We start from the raw sequence: 27,736 nt of genomic DNA on the forward strand, positions 1-27,736 counted from the left end.
GGCAGTTCAAACGGGTGTTGTTAAAGGGTCAACTGTAGTGATTTTCCGTCACTTCATCACTAGTATATCATTTCTTCTGACCACTCCGGAGGAGTGGTGTTTCTTTTCAGGAAGCAATTGATAATATATTTATTCATCCTTATCATCTCATTTGAAGAGCGAAAGAGATAACTAAGATATCAGAAGTACAGCTGATTTTGTTATGATCCAGCAACCTTGCTAAATTCATTTATTAATTCCATTAGTTTATCTATAGATTCTTACAAATTTTCTTTATACATAGTCGTGTAGTAATGATGGTTTTATTCTTTCCTTCATACCCTGTGTTTTTACCTCCCTTTTTTGCCTGTGGAACCTGGCTAAGACTTCTGGAACACTGTCAAGTTAGGGATGGTGATGCTGGGCATTCTTGACTTAGCCCAGTCTTGAGGGGGCGGGACGGGGGGGAGGGACTCTTTTCCAGCAGTATTAATTTAAGTTTAATGTAGATACTTTCATTAGATTAAGGAAGTATTTTCCTATTTCTGTCTTGCTAAGAGTTTTTATTATGAGTGAGTGTTTGGTAAACTTTATCAGTTGCTTTTTCTGCATATATTAAGATAACTCTGGTTCTCCTTTCTGAAAATATGGTGAATTACATTGATTGCTTTTTTAAAATTAAGACTTTATTTTTCCTAAAGCAGTTCTAAGTTCAGAGCAAAATTTAGGGGAAGGTACAGAGGTTTCCCACGTGCCTCCTGCTCTGGTACATGCACAGCCTCCCCATTGTCAGCATCCCCACCAAAGCGGAACATGTGTTACAGTTGATGAGCCTGTAATGACACATCGTGATCACCCAAAGTCCGTCATTTCCATGGTGGTTCACTCTTGGCGTTGTGCATTCTGTGGGTTTGGAAAAACGTATAAAGACTCATATCCATCATTATAGTGACATACGGAGTATTTTCAGCACCCTAGAAACCCTTTGAGGGTTTGAGTTCCTTGTTTGGCTAATAAGTTACTTGAAATACATTGCTTAATTTCCAGACAGTTGGGAATTTGCTAGTTACCTTTTTTTGTTTTTTTTTTTTTTCTGCAGTACGCGGGCCTCTCACTGCTGTGGCCTCTCCCGTTGCGGAGCACAGGCTCCGGACGCGCAGGCTCAGCGGCCATGGCTCACGGGCCCAGCCGCTCTGCGGCATGTGGGATCTTCCCGGACCGGGGCACGAACCCGTGTCCCCTGCATCGGCAGGCGGACTCTCAACCACTGCACCACCAGGGAAGCCCCGCTAGTTACCTTTTTGTTGGTGTCCACCTTAATGCTAGACACAACACAGAGCATATATACTCTCAGGAATTTTAGTCCTTTGATATTTATTGGATCTTGTGCTTTCACCTAGCACGTGGTCAATTTTAGTAACTATTTCACCTGCAAAGATGAGTTGCTGGTGGGTGTAGTATGTTATATGTCAGTTAGATCGTTTATTCATCATGCTGTTCAGATCATCTGTATGCTGCCGAAAGGTAGGAGGGTGTATATAATCAGCTCTGCCCCTTGTCCCCTCTATCTGTCTTCAACTTCCCTCTGCTTTCGGAGGTGCCCACTGGGCTTGGTTTCAGGACTGGTGGCTGTCGTCAAAGGACAAATAGCACCGCGTGTGTGTGTGTGTGTGTGTGTGTGTGTGTGTGTGTGTGTGTGTGTTAGTGCCTTTTCCTTAGCTCTTCAGGGTCTTGAATGCCCAGAATTGGCAAACGCCCTTTAGGGAAAGGCGGCTGTTGAGGACCTATTCCTTCTCCATCTCTGTCACCTCCTGCTGTCTTGGGCTCCACACATCTGGGTTGTTTTCTAATCCGGCTTCTCTGAGTTTTCTCAGTGGGAGTTGTGGTCTTGCCCGAGCTATTCCCTCACATTCAAATGGACATCCTCCTATCACACTTTATTTATTTATTTTAAATAAATTTATTCATCTATTTATTTTTGGCTGTGTTGGGTCTTTGTTGCTGCACGTGGGCTTTCTCTGATTGCGGCAAGCGGGCCTACTCTTCATTGCAGTGCACGGGCTTCTCCTTGCGGTGGCTTCTCTTGTTGTGGAGCACGGACTCTAGGTGCGCGGGCTTCAGTAGTTGTGGCTCGCAGGCTCAGTAGTTGTGGCTTGTGGGCTCTAGAGCGCAGGCTCAGTAGTTGTGGCGCATGGGCCTAGTTGCTCCGCGGCATGTGGGATCTTCCTGAACGAAGGCTCGAACCTGTGTCCCCTGTATTGGCAGGTAGATTCTTAACCACAGAGCCACCAGGGGAGTCCCGTATCACACTTTAAAAAACTTAGTCATATGTGCTTTTTGGTTTTGTTTTGTTTTCAGTTGTGACTGAATTTTCAGTGTATGAAGAAAGAACTTGTATTTCACATAAAAGTTTTCAAAAGTAGGCAGCAAAATTAACATATTTGGCTCTCCAGTGAGATTTTCTCACAAATTTAAAGGCTGTGATTTAAAAGGAGGGTGGTGTTAAGTTATGTTGTTTACAGATAACACTGATTTTTTTTTTTTTGCACGATACGCGGGCCTCTCACTGTTGTGGCCTCTCCGGTTGCGGAGCACAGGCTCCGGATGCGCAGGCTCAGCGGCCGTGGCTCACGGGCCCAGCCGCTCCGCGGCATGTGGGATCTTCCCGGACTGGGGCACGAACCCGCATCCCCTGCATCGGCAGGCAGACTCTCAACCACTGCGCCACCAGGGAAGCCCCAGCACAGTGACTTTTGATGGAGCTGAGATAGGGTTCCCGGCCTTTTAATAGTTTGTTTAACCGATATTTATTATTCTACTGTGAACCGGGTACTGCTCTGGGTCTGGGGTTGGCACGGGGTAGGGGATGGAATACAGTGATTATCTTGGTAGATTAGGTCCCAGTTCTCTTCAGGCTCAACTTCTGCATGTAACAAAATAGGGAGAGAATAAAGAGCAGTGTTGTTATGTCAGTATCAGCAAAACACATTTTAATCAGTAGATTTCAAATACTGTACACTGAAAAATTTTTTTTCCTTTTACAGAATATGACAGATACCTAGCATCTAGCAAAATAATGGCAGCTGCTTACCTTGACCCAAACTTGAATCACACACCGAATTCAAGTACCAAGACTCACCTGGGTACCGGTGTAGAACGTTCCCCTGGGGCCATGGAGCGAGTGTTGAAGGTCTTTCATTATTTTGAAAGCAACAGTGAGCCAACCACTTGGGCCAGTATTATCAGGCATGGAGACGCTACTGACGTCAGGGTAAGTACATTTTCCTAGGACACATCCTCAGTGTATATGTAGGTTAAATGGTAATGGCACGTACCAAAAAAAGGCAGAGTAATAATTTTTATTCCCATATTTCAGAGATGTTAATTTTTCTCTATAGTATTTATTGAGTTAATATGTGACGGACCAGAGTTTTAATTTACGTAAAATTTCTTAGAAAAATAGTAACTGCATCATATTATTCATATAATGCCATTGACTTGTTTTTCTCTCCTGTTTTTAAAAAAATTCTTTGAAGTATACAAGGAAACAAAGGAATTAAAATAGCCTCTAATACTGTTGAAATAAATTATTTTCTAGAAAGTGTGATTTTGAAGGTATTTGCATGACTCCAGGTAGGATAGATTCTTAAAAAAAATATATGTATATCTTCTATATACCAGACACTTGGCAAGGTTCTGGGGATATTAAAGGTCCTGGTCATACAGCTTCCAGTCTGTCGTGGGCGAGATGCCCATGGCCTTAATTGCAGTGCGGTGCAGGCAGTGCTTCCCGGGGTGTCGCAGATGACGAGGGCCGACAGGGGCGTCACTGCGTGTGGCTGTGAGAGGTGGCTGGACACACGTTCCTCTGGGTGCTGATGAGAGTGGGTGCAAAGAATTGTGGGGGGAGCACAGTGTAGGCAGAGGTTGCTGAGGGTGAGGAGTGGGCACCGTGATCTCAGAAAACTGAGTTCAAAGTGTGAATTTTCAGGATGTTTACTTTGATCAAGTGTTGAAGAAACCCCTCCTCCCTCCTGCTCTTTCACTTAGTCCCTATTCATCTTTAAGGAGGACAAGTGTCCAGCGAGTAGGACCATCAGATGTATCTCCCCTGCTTTCAGTAATAAAGAAGCAAAGTAATTTGTACTCTTTGACTTATATGCCTTAACTGTTTTTAAGTACAGTAAAGGGATTGGTAGAATTTAGATTTAAGGCTACATATTACATACGCGTTATATATAATATTCTGTTACCTCTTGTGATACTGTAATACTGAGTATTCAAACAGACTAATTATTAAAAGGAGAATCATTCACTCAGGATTGAAACATGTGTTAGTATCTATTCATGTGCTATACTTAAAATATAGTAGTCTCTTTTTACAAGCTTTCCATGAAGCTTGCTGGCTTTTTCTAGTTTTTCTATAGTTCTGTGTTATATTTAACCTTATAAACACAGTCACTGGAGAGAAACCTTGTAAAGGTAACGTTTATGGGAAGGCTGTTAGGGTATGTTCTAGTTTTTATAAATTTCGGATACAATGAGAGAGGAAATTCTTTAAACCATCACATCGGCCTTAATAAACTTCAGAGCATTTGTGCAGGAGGGGAGCCTTTCAAAGATTATGAATTTGACAAGACGTTAGCAAATGTTCAGAATTTATTATATCAGAAATTCACCTGGGAAGGACTCCGTGACAGATGTGCCATGGTTTTAGTATCACAGGTGCTGCACATGAGCGGAATCATACCACGAAGAGAACCAGTGATCACTGACACGTGTCCGCCTGTAGCCAATGTTAAAAACTTACCAGACATCAGAACACTCATATTGTGAAGAAAAATTTAAACCATATACAAATACATAAGTTATGAGAACATATTTGTTAAACGCTTATGAAGATCAACACGAGCAAATCTGTGTGGCCAAAGAGCAAGTTGTTTTATTTCACAGTAATTGATAAATGTCTGGAATTTAGCAAGTCTTAGCAGCCGATGACTGAGTTTTCAACACGAGGCAGAGACACCTCTATTGGCATTGCTTGAACCCAGCCCTCTCCTGGAGGAGCATGAAATCAGCATAGTGCTGGGTCACTGTGATGGCAGGTGGGTATTATTCACAACCCACTTCCTTCTACTGCTGTAACATTTGAAAATGCAGTATTTTCATGTAAGGTAATTAATGGATGGATCTAAAAATCAACCATTTTCTGAAAGGAGGTAGCTTATTTTTATCCAGAGTTGATGAATAATTAGATTGAGTCTCAGACTCTGTTGCTGCACTGCCCGATGTGGTAGCCGTGTGCAACTGCTGAATACTTGAATGTAGCTAGTCTGAATTGATGTTTTGTAAGTGTAAAAATACAACTGGATTTCAGAGATTTAGTATGAAAAAGAATGTAAAATCTCATCAGTAATTTGTTATAATTTTGTTTTTGGCATGCTAGGTTAAAGAAAATACATCATTAAAATTGAATTCGCCTGTTTCTTTTTACACTTTTTTAAAGTGACCGCTAGAAATTTTAAAACAACATATGTAGCTTGCATTATATTTCTGCTGGACAGCTGTGCTCTATAGAAAGTAATTATCTGAGAGACTGCTTGACTCAGAAGAACCAAACCTTTGGAGGAGTTGAAAGGTTTATTTTCACCAGGAAAAATCTGGATTCTTGTTATAATTCATTACAGAGGTTTCATTTCTCATGCTTTAATAGATTTCACTCCTATTACATATTTGTGCTAATTATACATTAATTGTATAGAGGATGCTGAAAGGATTCACAGAACTCCACTGGGAATAGGTAGAGTATATACAGCAGCAGTAGGAACACGGTACTCATTGAAGGGCTTTGGACACCTCAGGCATAGGCCTCGTGGCCTTGGGTGCTCCCAGCCATCACTGGCCACGTGTGCAGCACCCAGGTGTGAGGAGGGCTAAGGCCTCCTTGTGGTGGGATCTGTGAGATGGGCACAGAGGCACGTTCCATCTCCGTAGCCAGCCTTGCCCTGTGTAACTGCCCAAGTGCCACCAAAATCAGGTGCAAGTTGGAAATCCAGTTATAATTACTAAACAGTGGTGCGGGCTAGTTGTGTCCTGCCCCAAATAATCAGTAGCCCATGGTCGCAAACCTCACTTATCTTGGCCATAGCTGAGTGTCAGTATCATGCTTCAGGCAGCTCTGGAGATAAGTGTGGGGTCAGTGCAGAAGAGCCAAGATTAACCCGTGGTGGACAATACTGAATAAGATTTGTCATCTAGAAACATTGTAGTGACACTTCAGAATAATAAGGGTATAGAGAAGATCCAGATACTACCAGAGAAGTCTCCTACTCAGGGAAAAGAACATTTACATCAGACTTGAATCTGCGATGCCGGGTGCAGGATAACATTGGAGCAGTGTCCTCAGGGGCTCTGGGGAACAGCTTGTACCTCTGGAGTCTATACCAAGTACATTATCAATCATAAAAACATGGAGTGAAGGTATCTGTAGAGAAGTAAGGAGGTAGGAAGTTCATACCATAGGCTCTCTTTGAAAACACAGCTAGATGACATCACAGAGCATGAAGAAGTGTGGACCCAGAGGGAAGCACTGTAGTGGGGTGCGAGAGGCTGGCTCCCCTGCTGGCCTCGAACGTCTTCAGAGGCTCTTAAAGCCGTGGCCGTGGTTTCATCCCACGCTCTTGCCTAGTCCACAACTGTACCCCGTTCTGACCTGTTTCATTTTCAGTTTAAGACCTAATGCCGCCCAGCTGCATCTGTCCCTCTCTTCTCTGTCTTTGCCTTTCTTTCTCCAAAAGAACCATCAGTGCTTCAGAGGAAGGGTCTCCTCTTCTTTTAGTTAAGTAGGGCCCTTGGCATCATCTTTTACTCCTTTTGCTTATACCGTGCATCCAATGCATTAGCTAATCCTGTCCACGTTGTCCTCAGAGTGTACCTGGAATCCCCCACCTCCTAGGACCTCAACTGCACACCTTTCTCGGAGCCACGTGGTCTCCTAACTGACATCACAACCCAGCAGCCAGAACGGTCCTGTTAACATGAGAGCCAGAGCACATCACTCCTCCACTCAGAACCTTCCAATGCCTTCCTCTCTATTTGGAGTGAATATTCAAGTCCTTCAGGAGCCCCTAGCCCATTCCTCTCCCCGTCTTGCCCTGTGACCTTCCATCTTACCGGTCACCCACTTTTACGTTCTGCTTCCTGGACCTGTTTCTCTAACATGCTCGTCTTCTAATCAGTAATTTGCTCAAAACCCCCAGTAGCTCCCCATTTCTCTCAAAGAAAAGCCACATTCATTCCCCCAGTGGCCCACAAGGACCTACAGGACCTGGCTCCTTGTTACCCATCCTGAGCTTCCAGCAAGCAGCACACCCTTGCTGATGCCTTTGTTTTAGCCCAGTGATACCCATTTCAGACTTGTGATCTACACAACTGGCAAGTCACACATTTGTGTTATTCTGAGCCCCTAAGTTTGTGGTCGTTACAGTAGCAATGAGAAACTAAGAGTGACTGTAGATTGTCGAGACAAAAGTGCATGCTTTGTCTTGAGGACTGTTAGGTGGGCCCCTCGTCTGCTGCTGAACCAAGAGCAGAAGATGGTGCCCTGGCTGTCGGAGAGCAGGACTGGATTTCCGCATCTTGTTTTGGTAACTGAATGATGCTAGGCTCCTACCTCTACAGGTGCGATCAGAGAAGAATGGTGGGAACCCATTGATTCCTAAATGTAAAGAGTATCTGAAAGAGAGCACACTGAGAAGAAGAACCCCTGGACAGGATAAAAGACAAGTCAATTCTTAGGAGGGAGTGAAGAGATGAACAGTGTTAAGAACAATACATGTGACCTCAGATACCTCCTCTTGTGATAAATGGAGAAATGTTGCAAACTGCCTGTGAGGAGATAGCTAACAATATGAAATGTCCATTATCATCTTGTCCCCTGCCTTACCTTCCGCACAGATGACTTACTCTCCCGCATGCATTCATTATCACGTCCTCTTCCTGCTCAGCTCTAAGACTTGTCAGGGTCACGATCGCATCTCATCGTCATTGGGTCGCTAGCACCAGGCATGCAGCGGGCCTTTAGGTGGCTGCTGAGCAGTTGAGGGGTGCACATTCACGAGTGAACGGACGTCAGGGACGCGGCTGTACGAGTGCTCTCCACCCGGGAGAAGGTCACTTCTGTTCAAAGCGCTGTCTAAAAGATAAGTGGCCAGGTTGAACCAAGCAAAGTCATAACAAGAACTTTCAGAAACAAACACAATTACAGCCTCATCTCACTAGTCAGCAATCAGGGAAACGTAAATTATAACAGCAGCCCCCGCCCCCGCCCCCGTCCCCCACCCCAACCCCATCCCCGTTTGGTGCATCACATTGATGAACATTTTAAGATGGATTTCATCCATTATTGGTATGAGATGAGGAACAGTCTGTCACATTATGTGTCAAGTGTAATCGGTATAGTTTTGTTGGTGCATAGTTTGGATGTACTTACCAAAATGTCATATTTTAAGTAGCTCTTGACCCAGCACGTCTGTTTCTAAGCAGTGCCTGTACGTATGTATGACGACAGCTAGAAGGATGCTCCTGGCAGGATTACTTGCGTTTCCACCTCCCTTTCCCCCAAAACAAGGAAACAAAAAAGAAAATAACTATCTCCCAGTAGTAAAATGGCTGAATTGCTATGTTCCTGATGAAATACAAGCACGATGCAGACACTGGCTTCTTTTATTTTCAAGTTTGAGAAGAGTCCTTTACTGTGAATATCTAACATGAGAATTTAATCAGGAAAAGTGTATGTTTCTAAGGCCTGGGCTGTGATATAAATGAATAAAAGGAGTTTTCAGAGTAGCTAAGTGTTGCTTTGTGTATTGTAGGACTAGATTGTCATGAGCCTTTAAAGCCAGGAGGAGAAATTTAAGTTTAATTTGGATACCATCAGTGGCATATTATGAACCCATGTCCTCTTAGCTCCCTAGAGACAGTCCCTTTTCTAAATGTACATATTCCGGAAATAATATACACATATACTAACGTGTGTGTGTGTGTGTGTGTGTTATATGGAAGTGGTAATGTTTCCATATGGTAGCGTTGAGTTTGCATTTCTCACTAAAAATTTAGTTCTCGAAGTTATTTGTTCAGTTATTCAGAACCAAATAGTTCTCAAAATTATCAGTACTTTTTACTGAGTACTTATGTACATTTAGCATCAAATATTTAAGTACCTCGTCCACTCATAACCTTGGCTGCTATCCAGACTAAGTCCGAAGTGGCATTTATGAGAGTATTAGAGAATGAGACTGGGACGGAACTCAGTATGGGAACATCATAGAAAAGCAAGAAGTGAAATAAAAGGGAATGCCTGTGTTTATTGCTTAATTGTTTAGTGGAGAATGAAATTGCAACCTGGCTTAGGTACCAGGTCCTACAGTTTGGGGACTCTGGTTATGCAAACCCAGACTTGAAATTATTCCAGTGTCTTCTGGCAGTGCGATCAAGTGAACTGACTAAAATTCTGTCTATTCCACAAGACTTCGAGACTAGGAACCTGCCTTCCTCCTAATCACCACCATGTGTTTGGACTAAGCCCCTCTAATTGATACTGCTTCTCTGCAGGTGGGCTCCTGTGTGTGCCCGTGAGTCAGAGGACATGAGGGTCACCTGCGCTGTGCGAGGGGTCATCAGGGCAGGCACCCAGCGAAGATGGGGTTTCTCCCGGGGTGTTGATGGCAAATACAAGTATAAGGAATGGTTGTGCCCTGCCTTACACTCTACATCTGGGCGTGGAGGGGTAGACAGACCAAGACACAAAGATCTGGGGGTGATGTGGAATCGGAATCAAGGGGAGATGAGCAGGGTAACTAGAGCCTGTGTGCTCTCGGGAGTGAGCTGGCAGAGCGGGGGCGAGAGACAAAGGCGCTTTTGTGGGAGTTTGAAAGAGGCGCCAGCGCCTGTCCTTTGCAGCTCAGGGATTTGGATGCTGGCAACGAGAAAGCTGCACAAGTCGCCTTTCAGAGAATTAGCAGAAAAGATGGCCCTTCCTGTAGGCAGATCCCGCACCCCAGAGCACAAGATTTGCAGGCGAGCTTGGGGCTGGATCTGGGCTCCCACCGTCCCCTGGCAGGATGCCCTTGGGTGGTGTTCAGCCTGCACTGTCATTCACGGCGGCCCTGTCAGAAATTCAGGCCTTGAATCCAGAAGCCAGAAAAAACGTTTTATGCTCATTCCAGGTACCACCCCAATCCACCACCCCCACCCCCACCCCGTCCCCGAGTTCTGTAGGCTGCAGACATGCCTCCTGTCCCAGTAAGAGTTCATCTTCTTCCTGAAGCTGTTGTCAGCTCTTCCAGCCGGGTTCTTTTTCATGCTTTCTCTCTGGTGCCACGTTTGCTCCCTCCCTCCATCCTTCCTCTGCCGCTCTCCTGGGCTCGATGCACAGCCTTGTCCTGGGGATTGAGGAGTCAGGAAGGGTGGTTGGCATGTGCAGGTACAGGAGTGCGGCACACGTCCTGCCCGTGGTGTGGACTCGCTGGGTCCTTGACAGTTTTTGAATATAGTACATGTTATTATTTATCTGTTCTTACGGGTAGTGCTGGGGACATCCTTAATTGTGTTACCAACAGCATTGTGCCATAGTAAATACTAGTGTGTGCAGAACTTTTAAGATGTGTCTTACATTATAAGTTATGTGTTAGCTTCAGTTAATTGCTAGTCTTTAAAAACCAATGGTGTTTTTCTCTAGTAGATAGTTCTGATTTTCCATGATAGACATTTTCATGTTAATCTCAGAATCATTAAAAAAAACCTTATTAATGTCCTAAAATATTGAGAAGATTGCAATGGATGGTGATTAGCACCCGCTCACGTTAAGGGTGGCAGATGGTCTCCATCGTATTCCCAAGGTGTCTTCCACGTGTGCTACCCATTTACAAACATAGACGCCTGACTTACACATCTCTGTGGGCACAGGGCGAGAATCAGTTCTAATAACACTTTCTTTTCCACAGCCCCAGGGTAAACGCCTTCCCTAGGGAGCCTTCCCTGATGCCCTCCTTCAAAGGTCACCTTCATCTCCTCTGAACTCATGGGGCACACGTGTTAGAAAAGTTAGGTTGGGGGCTATTGTGAATTGCTGCATGTTAACCTATAGAGAGCAAAGAGCAGGTGGCTAGGCCTAACTTTAAGTATCTTTTCATATGTCATCAGTACTATCAGAAACATGGCCTTAATTATATGTTCCTAAATGTGTGTTTTTTAAAAATGATATTAGGGTTGCAGCCTGTTCTCAACAATATCGTTGGTTCAGAAAGTATATAACCTTCCACAGGTCTCATTCTTAGGAAGCCACCTGAGGTGTGGCCGTGTGCTCTGATGAGTTGGGGTGACGCAGAGGTGGAGCTGCAGAAATCAATAAAGAAAGGGGAAGTGCCTCTTTTTGTGGTTTTTAAAAAACTTTTCTTTGTTCATAAAAATACTTTTTGTGAAAAAAGATTTCTAAGTAAAATTAAGTGATTTATTTAAATTGATACTCTTTTACCAAAGATTTCTGATAATTAACTAAAAGAAATGAACATTGCATTAATTTTTAGCATGCAGTTTTTTGTTTATAACAGTCGTTTTTGTGGGGGGTATGTTTTAGGGCATCATTCAGAAGATAGTGGACAGTCACAAAGTAAAGCACGTGGCCTGCTATGGATTTCGCCTCAGTCACCTGCGGTCAGAGGAGGTTCACTGGCTCCATTTGGATATGGGTGTCTCCAATGTGAGGGAGAAGTATGAACTTGCACACCCACCAGAGGAGTGGAAGTAAGATTACAAACCTACTTTGGGGCGACTCGAACTTGATTTGTTTTGCATATTAGAGACACGCACAAGGGGATGATTATCTATGCTTAATTTTCACACTGATTGTCACTGGGACTCCTGTATAAATAGAGTTGGCCGGTAATTATTAACTAGTGATCTTTTCTGCACTCCTGTGTAGTCTGTCTTGGGGCACCGCTGACCTGGACTTGCTGAGGCGTCTGACTGATCTCATGCTTTTGTGATGACCTGTCGCTCCTCCCACTTCTCTTGTCTGTGCTGCTCTGTCCAGCCTCTGCTCTGAGGAGGACTCAAGCCCTAGTCCTTTTACTTCCTGTTCTGCTGGCACCCTTTCGTGCAGCAGGGCTCCCTGTGCCTGGAGGAGACCACACCCAATTACCTTATTAATGGGCTGCAGAGCTCGCTTTGTTGTGCCCAGTACAGTAATCCACAGCCCACCGAAGAGAGTCAGCGTCTCTTGGATGTTCACACATAACATTGAAATTAGGAAGTAATCTCTTAGTGAGTCATACTGACCTTAATGAAACTAAAACCATTCAAGGTCAGTTAAAAGAATTCCCTGTAAATTGTCCTTTTCCTGGTTCTCTCCTAATAATTTTTTTCACGTTTAAGTAAACCAAGATGTTTGTAGGAAATTATACATCTAAAAGCACGTTTGAGAGAAGTATAACTTACAGAACGGGGTTCTTCCACACTGGCTCCCGTTTTTATAGATAATGCTGAGGAAGTAAAGATCGCTGTAGAGTGAAGAGAGCATTCAAATGTCAGTAACTTTCAGTTCAAGGGTCTAAGTTGAGAAGATTAGAAAGATTAAAAAGAAAAACAGATATGTTTAGGTGAGTAAATCTTTAGTTGAATAAAATCTTGACCCAATTACGGTTTATCAAAGAAATATAGTCGTATTTTCAAATTCAGCAAATAGCTGAAACCGAGCTAACAAAATAGTCCGTGAGAATACAGTTTGGTTGCTTTTCATCACTGGCTGGCAAAGATTTGACTTCCATCTATTTGGTCAATTAATTAAATGAGTGTTTAAAACCTAAGAATATCTAAAGGTTACTTGAAAATACCTCTAGGTATTTTTAATCAGCACAACTTTGTTACCTTCTGAATTCATGCAGACATGTCAGAGGCAGCCTTCATTATAGCAATAGTTGTAGTGCTCAGTAACGTGTTAAATGTAGATCCCTGTGCATACAAGCTTTGCTTTTGTTCTTTGAAGCCACCTTATTTGACCTAATTTCAAGTAAACTTGAGTAGGCTACTTTTTTAGTGGAGCCTGGATCCTCAAACGTAAGGAAGACTTGGCTGACCCTCTTCAAATGAAGGGTGATGAAGATGGTGACCTTGATGTATTGTCACCATCGAGTGGCTGTTAAGAGCCAGGCACTGTGCCAGCTGTGTGCTATTTACGATTTATTTATTTGTAATTTGTAAACTGTATATTTCATTTACCCAAACCCTAGGAGGTAAAGACTTGTTATCCTTATCTTACAGATGAAAACAGAGGCACAACAAAATTGATTTAAGCTGCATTCACATAGATAGTTTGTGACACAGTTTTGATTTGGATTTAGCTATCTGACTTCACAGTATGGGTTTTTAAAATCAACATGCCTGTCCCAAGGGGAATAATGTGATCTTCGAAACTCTGAGAGTGTAGCTAGGCTTATGAGATGAGTGAAGGTGCATGGATCGTCGGTAGAGGCGATGAGAGAAGAAAATGTGATCAGAGATACCATTGATACACGCGTGGTATCGTCCAGAGTGTGAGGGTTAATACAGATTGTTCTAAAGTGTCAGTGGGGAACAGGAGGCTGTTAAGTAACCAAGCAGATTTGAGAAAGAACAAAACAGAAGTTCTGGAAATCATTGGATAGATAAAGCAGCAGATTAGACATAGATGAAAACTTAGTAAACAAGAAGGTGGATCTGAGAAAATTTGCCCAAAATGTAGCACAGAGATGAACAGGTGGAAATTATGAAAGCAGGTTTATGTAACATGGAGAATGAGAAGGTCAGCCCTTTTCTAACAGGAATTCTGAAGAAGAGAATAAAAAGAATGAGGAAGAGGAAATAATCTGAAGAGAAAATAGCTGAGAACTTTCTAGAATCAGTGAGTGATGTGCATCCTTAAATGCAGGATTAACAAAAAATCTCAAACAGGGCGAATAAAACTAAACGCATACTTCGACAAATTATAGTAAAATAGTGTTGTACAAAAGAAAAAGAGAGGATGTTAAAAGCAAGCAGAGAAAAATTGAGACTTCTTACAGCATGATTGATGCCAAGACAATGGGGGGATTATACGTTCAAAGTGGTGGGAAAATATAACTGGCAGCCTGTATTTGTTTGCACAGTTAAATTCCCTCAAGAACAGATATCGGCTAAATATGAGGGTAACAGCTCAAACATTAGAAATATAACTTCAATACGAGGGTAACAGCTCAAACATTAGAAATATAACTTAAATACGAGGATAAAAGCTCAAACATTAGAAATATAACTTAAACCGTAGTTGGGTAAGTAGGTATTAGAGAAACGTAGGGATCAAAAAGAAGGAAAGAGATAGAGAAAAGGCACGGGAAACAGGATAAATAGAAATCACGAATAAGATGCAGGTATACTAACGGTGAATGGTCAGAGGGTATTAGAGTGTGATTAAAAAGTAAATTCTAGCTCTCTGCTATTTATAGGCTGTATCCAAAACAGTGCTGTTCAAACATTTTTCTTTGACTTACAGGAAGAAATGTATTTTGCCTTGAGATTTAGTGCACATATACCTGTTTGTGTATCTCAGAGCTATTTGTAAATAACGGACCTACATATTTCACAAAACATACTCAGCCTTATTATTTACACTAAAGTCTAAGGGTTTCTTTTCAATGTCATTCTGTTTTGTTCTACTTAAGTAAAATAAATTAATAAATAAATAGTAAAAAGAATTTTCCTACCTACTAATGAGTCCTGATTTTCAATTTGAATAACTCTCACATAAAACATGAGTACAAGTATACCAGACAAATAATAACCAGGAAAAAAAAAAGATGAGTATTATGCTATTAGTATCCTGTGCAAAAAATTTTCAGGCAAACAAGAATTATTATGGATGTAGAGGGCAACTACATAACAATAAAAGGCTCATTTCACCAAGAATTTAATAAGTATAGAAATAGATATAACTCTTAAACTTATAAATTCCTAGACATTCCTCAAAATGTATAAAGCAAAACTAGTATTAAAGGAATAAAACTTACCTCTCCTAATAATTAAAAGGAAGAGCGCAAACAATAGTAAGTAAACACTAGTTTTAAAATTATGTATCTAACTATTTTTTCTAATGTAGAAATATAGGATCCTGCACGCAACAGTATATTGAGCAATTTAAAAACACATCTCTACGTAATTTACGGTTTGGGCTTCCCTGGTGGCACAGAGGTTCAGAATCCGCCTGCCAGTGCAGGGGACACGGGCTCGAGCCCTGGTCCGGAAAGATCCCACATGCCGCGGAGCAGCTAAGCCCGTGTGCTGCAACTACTGAGCCTGTGCTCTAGAGCCCGCGAGCCACAACTACTGATCCCACATGCCACAACTGCTGAGCCTGCACACAGGGAGCCTGTGCTTCACAACAAGAGAAGCCACCACAAGGAGAAGCCCGCGCGCCGCAACGAAGAGTAGCCCCCGCTTGCTGCAACCAGAGAAAAGCCCACGCGCAGCAACAAAGACCCAACGCAGCCAGAAACAATAAATAAATAAATTTATTTAGAAATAATAATAATAATTTATGGTTCAAAGGAAAAGGCCCAGCCTGCTGAGGGCCTGGCTTTGATGGGGTCTGTCCCTTCGCTGTCCAGTCCACTCTCTGCAGTAGCTCACGGCCGCAGTCACTTCCTCCTGTCTAAATACAGCTGGCCCTCAGCGTCCGCAGGTTCCCTGGTTCCGCAGCCGTGGATTCAACCAACCGCCGATACAAAATTCGGGGGGGGGGGGCCTTCCAGAAAGTTCCAAAAAGTAAAACTTGAATTTGCTGTGCCAGCATCTATTTACATAGCACTTACATTGTATAAGGTACTATTATAAGTAATCTAGCGATGCTTTCAAGTATACAAGAGGGTGTGTGCCTCTTACATACGCAGGCTGTGCCAGTTTACATGAGCATACGAGGATTTGGGTGTCTGCGGGGGATCCTGGAACAATTCCCCTGTGGATACTGAGTGTACGTCCTTCATTTAGCCTCTCGTATACCAGACTGTTCTGGTGAAGGTTTTCCTCCTCTTTTACTGACCATCACGGTCTGTCTTCTCCTGCTTAGCCTTGACGTTTGGGGCTGCTCCAGTGACCTCTCTTCCTCTTTCTGCCCACCTTAGACCTGCCTTTGGCATTAAATTCACTCTTTATTGGATAAATGCAGGAAACCAATGGACAGGTTATTGCAGTAACCCAGGAAAAAGTCACAGAAGATGATGGCTGTGGGGAGTAGTACTTGAAGGAATGAGAAGCAGCTGTACCGAGATATGTTTAAGGTAGAGCTCACCGAATTTGCTGACAAATCTTTTAAACTGTAAACATCCAAGGAAATGTGTAGGTCGTCCCTGCTCAGAAACTCCCGGGAGCCCCCCATCACCCCGGGAGCCCCCCGTCACCCCTGGAGCCCACTCTTGAGTTTGTGATTTTACTTCTGGGTCCTCGTCTCCGTCTGCTGCTCCTCCCCTTCCTCCATTTGAGCGATTTGAAATCTTAGTTTTCTGTTTTCTTAGATACTCAGGGTAGGGTCTCATTTGATGGTCTCTTCTCTGTTGCCAGCCTTCTTGCTTGTTGAATACAGTAACCCTTCATCTCACTTCTCTTTCTGCCTTTATCTTTTCCAACTTTTCACTTGCTTGACCTTGGCCACACTGGCGCTCTTACTGGCTCTTGAACAAACCAAGCAGATTGTTCCTGGTGCCTTTGAACTTGATGCTCAACTGCTGTGTGTACTCGTCTGCCATTTCCGGCCTGGCTTGGACCTCCCTTCGTTAGGGCAGGTGCTCCACTGTCACCTCCTCCCCAGGGCCTTTTCCAGCCTTTCTGTCTACAGAGCCCACTGCCTGCCTGGTACAGTCTCTCTCCCTCAGGGACTCCATTGTATTCACTGCTCGGTTCTGGATGTGCCAGGTATATAGTAGGCACCCAGTACAAAATATTTTAAGTGGAAGTTGAATCAGTGATAATGAAATTATCAACTAGGAACTGAACAGGACTAGTTTACGTTAGTAACAGTCTTCATATTAACATGCTTCTTGCTGTGTGTCAGACATTGCCTGAGAGGCTTGATAACCTGCCCGTGGTCACACAGCTTAAATGGGTGGCAGAGTAGAAACTGGGTCCATGCACCAGCTCTTTCTTTATTCCTGTGTTAGGTATGTGACTACAAGAAACAGAACATTGAGACCTCCTCAGTCCATGGGTGGACATGTGAGGGTAACTGCAGCTCTGGCTTTAGTTTTGAGAAGTAGGATGTTAATATTCAAATGAAAGTGCCAAGATTCATCAGAATAATTGGATATTAGTTTCCATTCCTGTGGGGTTTTTGAACATAGATTTTTCTTTTTTGCAGTATCTGCTCTAATATCTCTTCATATTGTTAAATAAACCTGAGATCTAAACTTGTTTAATGGAGTCTTAGTTCTTCTAAGACCTCGGTGAGCAGCTGCAGCACACGCATTTGGTCGTAACTGTCTCGGGCAGGATGGCCTTACAGAGATGCCATGACGTGTCATTGGGGAAAGGAAGGGCTGATTTGATAAACGGCTATCCTCGTAGGAAGAATAACAACAAAGTTAGATCCTACCTTGAACAGTACACAGAAATCCACCTGAGATGGATTAAGTTTTAAAAAAAAAAGAGAGAAAGCTTAATGGAAAATATAGTTGAATGTGTCTTTGGCTCTAGAGTAGGAAGGTTTTCTTAATACTCCAAAAACATTCACTCTGAAAGAGGAGAATAATAAGTTTGACTTTAATGAGGTGAAAACATTCTGTTTATCAAAAGATGTATTTTCAAAACTGCAGAAATGGTAATTCCCTGGCGGTCTGGTGGTTAGGACTCTGTGCTTTCACTACTGAGGGTGCGGGTTCAGTCCCTGGTCAGGGAACTAAGATCCCACAAGCTGTGAAGTACGGCCAAAAAAAAAAAAAAAGTGCAGAAACAAGTTGCAACTAGGAGAAGATATTCTACTGATCAATATGAGAAGACACTCTACTGATCAATATGAAGTCTCAAATTGGCATGAGACTTGGGCTATTTTCATGAAAGAGAAGACAAGTTTGACTAGTAATCACAGGAAGACACTATCGTCTTTCTCAGTGCTCAGGGAAGTACGAATCTAGGCCATTAGATTCCATCTTACACTGTCTGGTTGGCAAAAAGTAAGTTGTCTGACAGAATTAATAGCAGGAGAGGTTATGGATCTGACAGGATCTTGCCTGCCCTGCTGGGGAGAATGTAAATTGGTAAAAAAAATTCGGGAAAATGGCATAGCATCCTCATGACATACCCTTCCATCCTGCTGTTCCACTTCAAGTTCTGTCCTCGAGAGACTCTTGCATTTCTCTACTAGGCTAGAGACCCAAGAACGTTCATAGAATAACCAGTGATGGTTAAGTCAGTTGCAGAATATTCACAGTGGAATGTTACACTAGTCAAAATGAATGATCAGGACTTGCAACAGTGTGGATAAATCTTAGACAAATACCATCGTGTGACAAAAGGCAGCCCCAGGACACCTGTGTGAATGCACTAAATAGCAATGCCATTGAGTTGCGCGCATCAAAGTGGTCACTTCTGCGGGGTGGGGTGGTGCGCCACGCGGCTTGCAGGATCTTAGTTCCCCAAGCAGGGCTTGAACCCGGGCTCTGGCAGTGAGAGCGTGGAGTCCTGACCACTGGACCGCCAGGGAATTCCCTCAAATGGTTACTTTTTATGTGAATTTTACCTCAGTTAAAAAACAAAAAGTCCCAGGAGATGACATACAGCATGATATACTTTTACAAAGTAAAAAGAAAAATAAACCTAAGAATATTGTTGGGAACACATCAGATGGGTAAGACAATATTGAACATGTAAATAAAGGATCGGGGGAGATGCGCTGTCTAGAACCTCTGTGAGGAGAGCACCCTGCCCCCTCCCGTCCTCTTAAGGGCCCTCAGGGACTTGTGTGGAATCCTCGGGTCCTGAGGCAGAGCCCGAGGCCACTGCGCTGCATGCACAGGCACGGGCCCTGCTTCCTTCCCAGTCTTTCAGGGAGCAGGCACTTGCTCATCTGTCCCTGGGGTCCTGGGAGATCTCGGTTAGGTAGATGGTGTTTGCTAGGATCTTGAGTCAGCCAGAAAAGTTTGAATTACAGTACCATACCTAGCTTATAGTGTAGCAAAAGGTATCATGCAGTTTTGAGAGATTTCTACCAAACAGATTTAAACTTTAAAGTTTTGCACCTAGATAATTAAATTCTAGTTAAATTTTGATAACTAAATTTTGGTTATCTGGAATCACCTACATGGACTGGTCTGACTTCTGAGCAGGTTAATCAGATATTAAATGGCCCAGTCCTTTTGGTGTAGGATTCAGGGCTTTGAGAGCCAGGTCTGAGAGGAGGCTCTCTTGGCATTTGAGAGAGAATTGTGGGGCTTCTGCAGAGCAAGTGAAAAAGAAAGTCCTTTTCATCGTTATCAGATGTGGTTCACATTCTCCTGCTCACGGCTGTTGAGCAGCTCCTCTCCTCGCTCTGCAAAGGGATGATTTTTTTTTTTTTTCCAGACCTTTGCAGGAAAAAAAAAGTCTTTTATGTAGAGGAAAGGTTTCCCTTTTCAAAGATGACAAAAGAAAATGACTAATGATAGCTTAGGAAGTTTTAGATTGTATTTTGATAGTTCTCTATGTTATCTTGAAATGACATTCCGTGTGCCTATACCTTAATTTGAAAAGCTAGTCTTTCATTATAACACTGAATTCAACAAGAGTTCTTTAGAAGATTTAAAGCAGTAAGAGAGTAAATAGAGGAACATTCTGACAAGTTTGGAAGTGACCCCTTTAAAAAACAGGATGGACTTCCAAATTTGCTGATTTATTAATTGAACATTTATTGGATGCTTCTGCACCAGACACTGACAGCACAAAGATGAACAGATTTCTGGCCAGTCTGTGGCTATACAAGACTGATGTTTATTGACCAGGCTGGTTTAAAACTCGTTCTGGTGGTTATTTGTTATTACAGCTACAGAATAGTCAGTCTTAGGTATGTGAGAATTTCTTTTTATTCTCAATATGTATCAAAAGTTGCAAAAATAGTACACAGAAATCCTGTGTACCCTTCAGTCAGCTTCGCTAAATGTTAAAATCTTACTTAAACATAGTCCAGATATTGAAACCAGGAACTTAACATTGATACAATACTATTAACTAATCTACAGACGTCATCAAATTTCACAGTTGTCCCTTCTCTGGCCCAGGATCCAGATCAGAGCACCATGTGTCTCAGTGTCCTGTTGCCTTCTCTAATCTGGGACAAGTCCTCAGGCTGTCTTTGTCTTTGATGACCTTGACCCTTTTGAAGAACACTGGCTGGTTGTACCGTGTTCCCCAATTTGGGTTTGTCTGTTTTTTTTTTTGTTTTTTTTTCATGATTATATTGAGCTTATGCATTTGGGGAAGAGCACCACAGCCAAGGTGTTGATTTTCTCACTGCATTTTAGCAGGAAGTCTTCGATGATGCTATGACTCATTTTACTGGCGGTTTTAACTTGGATCGTTTGATGTAAGGTGGTGGCCAGGTTTCTCTGTTATAAAGTTATTATTTTCCCCTTTGTAGTTAAGTAATATCTTCTGGGGAAGTACAGAGACTGTGCATATACTCTGTTTCTCATTGTATTTTCACCCACTAATCTCAGCATCATTGGTGATTCTTTTTTGCAGTATTCATTACTGTAATTTTTACCAAATGGTGAGTTTCTGTTTCTACCCTTCCTTCTAGGGTTTTTAAATTGGAAGTCTATTGTAAGAAAGAGCTGTCCACACCACATTGTTTATGAGGGTCATCTGTGTAGTTCTGTGAAATTGTACTTTTGTTCATTTCACTACTTACAGTCTGGCCAGCTAATCCTTCTCCTATCAGGGTTATGAGATCTTCATCCAGCTCAACTTTTCAAAAACATTGCCTGCCCCTCCCCATCAGTAGTCCGTTAGCACGTGGGTATCCTGGTGCTCATAGTTGGAGGTGAGACTGAGGAAGTTAGTTGTTGGTGGCATTAATGTTAATATATTACTTAGTGGAAGCAAAAGGATGGTTTTATTTGGGGCATGTTGTAGTTAGCTGCTGCTCAGAAATCCATGGAGTGGCCTAGAGCAGAGACGTGGAAATGTGTCAGGACACAGCCAGGCTCTTAGAAGAGCAGCAGAAGTATGAGGAAGACGGTGAGTTTCACGGAGGAGAAGGGAGTGGCGTTGCTGGTGCGAGCGGGCGGATAGGCTGTGGGCTTCAGGTGCTGCGGTTTAAGGACTGGGGTGAGGTGTTTGGACTGGAATTAAAGTGGGAGGCCTTGAGCAAAGTTTCCGTAGGGTTGTGAGGGGGAATATGCTAGACGGTAGTGGGCTGAAGCAGGGACCAAAACCCTTAACATGATCTAAAGACCTTGCCCACCCCCATGACCAAGATCAACTTACATTCCTCTCTGTTTCTAAGCACAGGTGCCTTCTCTTAGTTTCATTCTGCCTCTGGGCATTCAGGCATGTTGAAGTGGAATCCCAGGCCTGCCTCCTAATAGCTGTGGCACCTAATTCCCAAAATTCGTTTCTCCCCCATCTATGAAAATTGGGTGAAATAGTAACCTGGTCACTATTTCCGGCCAGTCCCCTCCTGGCCTCCCTTTGGTGCCTGTTGTCTGCCCTACCTAGTACCACCTGGCTAGGCCTCAGTAATGTGATGTTACTGCGCTGGCCATGGTGCCCCTGGTGCTTCCTTTCTCACTGGGATGAGCATCACCACCATGATGAGCAGAGGGTCCTGTGAGATCTGCAGGCTCCTGATCCCACGCCCCCCGGAAGCCCTGTTACTCACTGCCCTCGGTCAGTGGCTATAGCTGCATTTGCCCCCAAGCACCCTCTGGCCTCAGGGCCTTTACACATCCCCCCCCCCGCACGTAACTGCATAACTCCCTTCCTTTAGATCTTCCTTCAGGTATCACTGAGTCAGAGTGACCTTCACCAGTTCCCTTTATAAAATAGTACTTCATCATTTGTTACTCCCCTTATTTGCCTTTATCACATTACCTACCACCTCAAAGATACTTATGTGTTTGCTGTCTGGCTTCCATCACAAAAGTAGAGACTCTTTGAAGGCTGGTACTTCGTGCCTGTTTTACTCACTAATGTCTTCCCAGCCTCTCGAATTGTGCCTGTAGGTGGTTAGTGCCGAAGTAAATCTTCGTTGAGTAATGACTGATGAGGTAGATAAACCGTCAAGATGGTTGTGATGGTGTGCAGTGACAGCTCATTCACTTCTCCTGGCGTCCTGATGAGGAAATTGAGGCACAGAGAGGTGATGGCAGACAGTGAACGAGTGATGGAGCCAGAATTCAGGCGCAGGCGGTCTTGATCCAGAGCCCACATTCTCTCTGCATCTGTGGGGGTTGTTGCTGATGAAAAGAAGTCATCTGGTTAAAATGCTGATCACTATTTCTGTCATATCCTGAGTGGTCCCTAAACGTTAGTTGATGTCATCATCAGGATGCTGGATGCTAAGAGTGTGGAGGTGGAGCCAGGCTGCCAAATGTTTGACTTTTGGACCAGTTTTTTTTTTTTTTTTTTTTTAAACCATTAAAATGCAGTAACATTAATACCAAAGCCTCCTGCAGCCTGTTTGATCCTGGAGCTTCCAGCCTGGGAACTGGTTGCTTGCTTTTGCCAGCATTGTTCACCTGGTCTGCTGAATGTAAATAAGTACACTTTTGTTCTTTGATTATTATGTTGATTAAGAGAAATGGTTCGTATAAGGTGCCTGGTTGTGCTTCTACAAGTAGTTGCCCAGTGTGAAACATCTGCAGTGAGTTATGGGAACTCCTTCAGAGGGCAGAGGTACAACGGAACCGCATTGTTTGGCCATTGTGTCTTTTAATAAGACGGACACTTAAAAATCTCAGCAGAACCTGTGTATGTGTATCTTGCATTTTTTCTACCCTTAATTGAACCAAAAGAATTGTACTGATTACTTTGCGTTGTTTTCCCTGTGAGCCTAATACATTTTTAAAAGAGCAGTTTATGAAACTTGTAGAAACAATTCGTATCTTTATAACCTTTGTGTAGGCAAATATTTTATAAACAAAACACTAAGATAATTTATTAAAAAGAAAAGGAATAAATAGGACTGCATAAAAATCACAAACTTTCTTCCTCAAAAGGTACTGTTAAAATAAAAAGATTTTAAAAATAATTTTTAAAAGGTACCATTAAAATAGTGAAAGGCAAGCCGTAGAGTGGGAGAGGATATTCACTAAGTCTAACAAAGGCCTTACGTCCAGAACATGTAAAGAATACCTACAGGGCTTCCCTGGTGCAGTGGTTGAGAGTCCGCCTGCCGATGCAGGGGACACGGGTTTGTGCCCCGGTCTGGGAAGATCCCACGTGCCGCGGAGTGGCTGGGCCCGTGAGCCATGGCCGCTGAGCCTGTGCGTCCGGAGCCTGTGTTCCACAACGGGAGAGGCCACAACGGTGAGAGGCCCACGTACTGCAAAAAAAAAAAAAAAGAATACCTACAAATCAGTGGTGGGGTGGGGGTGGGGGGACGAGTCAGTAAAAAAGGGACAAAAGCTTTAACAGACACTTCACAAAAGAAGATAACCAAAAATGGTCAATTATCAAATGAAGAAGTGCCCATTTGTGTTACTCATCAAGGAAGTACTAATTAAAACCACTGTGTACTCTTGCTGTAAATATCAGAGGTCCTAAAATGAAAAGGTTAGAAGTACCAAGTAGAGGTGAGGAATAGTGGAACCAGAGCGCGCCGTGCTGCTTGTGGGAGTGTACATTGGTACAGCTCTTCACCTTACTCTTTGGTCACATCTGCGCTGCCTAATGTGTGTGTTCGTTAGGATCCAGTGATGATGCCCCTGGTCTGCATCCAGCAGAGATGTGTACATATGTTCACCAAAAGGCATGCGTGTGAGAGTTCATACGGGTGGACACACACATACACAGAATGAGGCACAGAGAGAGCATTCTGGTGAAATTCGTTTGTTTTGACCATTCTTGAAGTTTGGCTTCCTGAGCAAAATTACTTTTTTAGAGGAATATAAAGAGTGCTCGTAGCATTATTCTTAATAGCCCCAAGGTGGAAACTACTCAAGCGGCATCACAGTAATGGGGATGAATGATTGTGGTCTATCATACAGTGCAGGACTGTCAGCTATGAGCAAACTGCAGTTACTCGATAGGGAGGAGTCTCACGAGCATACTGGTGAATGAAGGAAGCCAGACACACGAGAGTACATCCTGTGTACCTCCAGGCATGCAGAGCTCACCTCTGGGGAGTGGAAGGTGATGCTGCCCCTGGGCAGTGGGGCTGGAGGGACTTCTGGGCGCCCTCTGGGCCTCTCATTAGGCTCTGTCTCCTGCAGAATCCTCGAGCTGTAGCATACTCACATGCACGTTTTTGTGCTGAAAAAGAAAACATTTACATTGACAGATCAATTGATTATATTTTAACTTATTTTTAAAATAATATTTCAGAGTAATTGGCAGTGCCATACTCAAAATAATTTTGTAGACTATGAATTGAGAAAATGACTTATTTCTAATTGCTTTATTTTGTTAATTATTTTTTAGATATGAATTGAGAATTCGTTATTTGCCAAAAGGATTTCTAAACCAGTTTACTGAAGACAAGCCAACTCTGAATTTCTTCTATCAACAGGTACAGGAGGATGCTTTAATAACACTTTTTTTCTTTGTTTCTTTGAATCCTATTTATTTCATGGTTTTATTTTAGAATTAGATTAAACCTAACATTTGGGAGAATATAAATTTGTCACCGTAGGGCAGTGAGATTCTTATAATTAGTAAGAAATTATGAATTGTTGACACTGAATTTTTGTATGCTTGGGCAAATCTTAAAAGATACTTCTTTTAAGTAGAGACAGGAAGTCCTAAGTGACACAACCATTGTTCTGTCTTTAATTCAAGTGTAATTATGCCTGAATATCAACAAATTTGTCAGATGTTTATTCAGAGCCAACTATACCCGTATAATCTCAATAGCACTTTGCACAACAAAGCAGAATTGACTTTTTTACACTAAAAGGAGCTTTCTTTTTACCCCGTATTAGTTACACAATAAATACTTGTGGCATAAATGAACCAAAACAGTTTTCCAGTCAAATAAATGTTACTTGTAAGTACTTGTGAAGAGTTCAAAAAAAGTTTAATGAATATCAGTGAGACATTTGTACATACAATTTTGCAATTAAATACTCTGGGAAATTTTTTATTTTAATAAAATTATTCATTAAATGTCTATTTGGGGTCAAGAATGCAGAAATTAATGACATAATCTGTACTTCTAAATTCCTCAGTCTAGTGGATTGCCTGTAAACAGCATCTTTGTGTTCAATCCTGTGCTGTTTGTAAGCGCAAATGGTGTGGCCGTGCCTGGGCGGAGGTGCTAACACAGGGGAGGTTTGGGGTCCAGGCGGCTCCCCTGCAAACTGTCCTTTAACGCAGCGGTCCCCAACATTGTTGGCACCAGGGACCGGTTTCGTGGAGGACAGTTTTTCCATGGAGTGGGGAGGCTGATAGTTCAGGCGGTGATGTGAGGGATGGGGAGCGATGGGGAGCGGCAGGTGAAGCTTCGCGCCCTCCCGCGCTCACCTTCTGCTGTGCGGCCCAGTTCCTAACAGGCCGTGGGCCGGTACCAGTCCACGGCCTGGGGGTTGCGGACCTTTGCTTTAAGGAGTCTCCAACTTTGTAGGTGAGGAAGAGAGGTACTTTAGAAAACATGGTGCATTTAAATCTGAGCTAAAATGATTTGAAAGGAAACAGGTGAGAGAGATGGGACCACATGATGTAAAGAGAGGGTTTTAGGTTTTCTCCTGCAGATAATTGGGAGCATTTATAGAATTTAATTAGCAAATGTCGTGATCAGAATTTTTTTTTTTAAATAAGACCACCCTGATGTAATGGCTGTACCAGGGATGGATTGGGTCTTAAAAAGGCTGTAACCTAGTGGGGGCTTGTCACCCATTTGGGCAGGAAGCTAGAAAGCTGGGAGGTCCAACGGTGTGGTAGGAAGCAAATTTAATGGATGGATTTGCTAGGACTAGAGACTGAACGAACTGGAGCATGAAAATGAAGAAGAAAGAGGCCGACGGCGTCAACCCTGTCACTCAGTGTCAGGAAGGAGAAAAGGTGGGTGGGATTCGGTAGGAGGGCAAGGTAGATGGTTTAGTAGATGGGTGGTTTAGTAGGTGGGTGGGATTCAGTAGGAGGGCAAGGTAGATGAGGTAAGTGGATATTCCTGCTTTTAAGATCCAACCTGTGAGAGCAGCATCCAGCTCTTGAGATGTTTTCTTGTCCGTGAAGTAGAAGTCATATAGGAAATGTAAGGTGTTAGGTGAGGTACTTGTGGGAACTTTTGAAGATTTATAATAATACGGAGTCGAATGGGAGAGGGAGTTGCGTTCAACGAAGCAGAGTCCTGTTTGGACTCCAGCTGAGCATGTGTGAGGCCTACTCATTACGGAGCGGTTTCAGTTTACAGGCTGCCTCTCTTCTGCGTCCCTGCGTCTGGCCCTCTAGCCGTCTGCCCAGCTTCATATTTTGGTGAAGGAGGTGACAGAGTTTAGTTAACGGATGTATTTATATTGTATTCTTCTCTCTCGTAGATGATCTATATCACTGGTATCTATATCTATATCCGTGACTCCTTTAGTGACATTGATTTCCAGGATGCATGAGACGGGCCTAAATAGCTCTCAGTTATTCCTTTTTATAATTTCTAGGCTAACCTAAAAGTTGGCAACTTTTATGTTCCTTTCACGCTGTTACTAGGTTGTCCTACTTTTTCCTTTCGGAAGACCTTGCTTCTGTGTATATGATTAAAAGCTAGCACACGTACCGGTGTATCCCACATTTCCTCTTACTAATAGGACGTATCTTACTGCAGTCTGTGATTCGGGTGAGTGGCCTCTGTAAAGCCCGAGAGGTGTGAGGTGTCGTTAGCCCGCATACTGTGCCTGTTCTGCATCTCACAGCTCTGTGACTCCAGGTGCCTCCCTTAGTTTCTTCACATGTAGGTATATAACACCTCCTGCGTAGGGTCTTTATGTTGATTAAGTGAGGTCTTAAGTGATTGTCTACCATATACCTGCCCAGTAACACCTGGAATTTCAGTCTGTACACAGTGCCAGGCTTTAGAGGATTCAGCGTTTCCACTTGGGTGTCCCAATACAAATGTGAGCCGCACACTGTGGGGTGGGACACACCTCTTCCTTCCCATGTGCTCTGTATGCAAACCTTCCAGCCCCTCCACCCCACCTTCTGCTTTCATCCATTTCTAGAACTTCTCTTCTTCAGCCTGTCCCCTTTTAAATTTTTTAAAATTGTTAAATCTTATGTTACAGTTTTAGAAAGTCCAGAAAATATTCTAAAACGTCACTTAAATTATCTGTCCTGATAATTACTTTCATTTTGTGTATGCTTTTATAATATCCTACCAAGTACTTGTAATTTAAGGGAACTAGAAGTGTGGTCATAGCAACACCTCTTTCCCGTGTTGACGGCTGGTGTTACTGCTTATCCAGGCCTATAACCAGTGAACTGCGGCTCTGTTCGTGGGTATGGAAGTTGTGATGTTAAATGCTACTGTTTAAAACAGGCCATATAAAAAATAAAGCGTGTAATATAGTTCCATTTA

The 27,736-nt window shown here is 43.0% G+C and overlaps 1 protein-coding gene across 9 annotated transcripts in view; it reads left to right on the forward strand.

The window, feature by feature from the left end:
- PTK2 (protein tyrosine kinase 2) overlaps positions 1–27,736 on the forward strand; it is a 259,877-nt gene that overhangs the window by 83,088 nt on the left and 149,053 nt on the right. For 2 of the 9 annotated variants that reach the window (XM_089898667.1, XM_089898668.1), the window contains exons 1-4: positions 1,389–1,503; positions 3,024–3,250; positions 11,615–11,781; positions 24,652–24,739. In XM_089898667.1, coding sequence (XP_089754793.1) covers positions 1,446–1,503; positions 3,024–3,250; positions 11,615–11,781; positions 24,652–24,739 — 540 coding nt within the window. In that variant the 5' untranslated portion in view covers positions 1,389–1,445. Of the gene's footprint in view, positions 1–1,383; positions 1,504–3,023; positions 3,251–11,614; positions 11,786–24,651; positions 24,740–27,736 lie in introns of those variants that run through there. The other 7 variants (XM_089898666.1, XM_089898673.1, XM_089898671.1 and 4 more) reach the window with 5 other exon arrangements.

This window comes from Delphinapterus leucas, chromosome 17 (assembly GCF_059928025.1).
Source record: "Delphinapterus leucas isolate spDelLeu-1000000601 "Yukka" chromosome 17, BTC_Dleu_Yukka2, whole genome shotgun sequence".
In the NCBI taxonomy this organism is placed as follows: domain Eukaryota; kingdom Metazoa; phylum Chordata; class Mammalia; order Artiodactyla; family Monodontidae; genus Delphinapterus; species Delphinapterus leucas.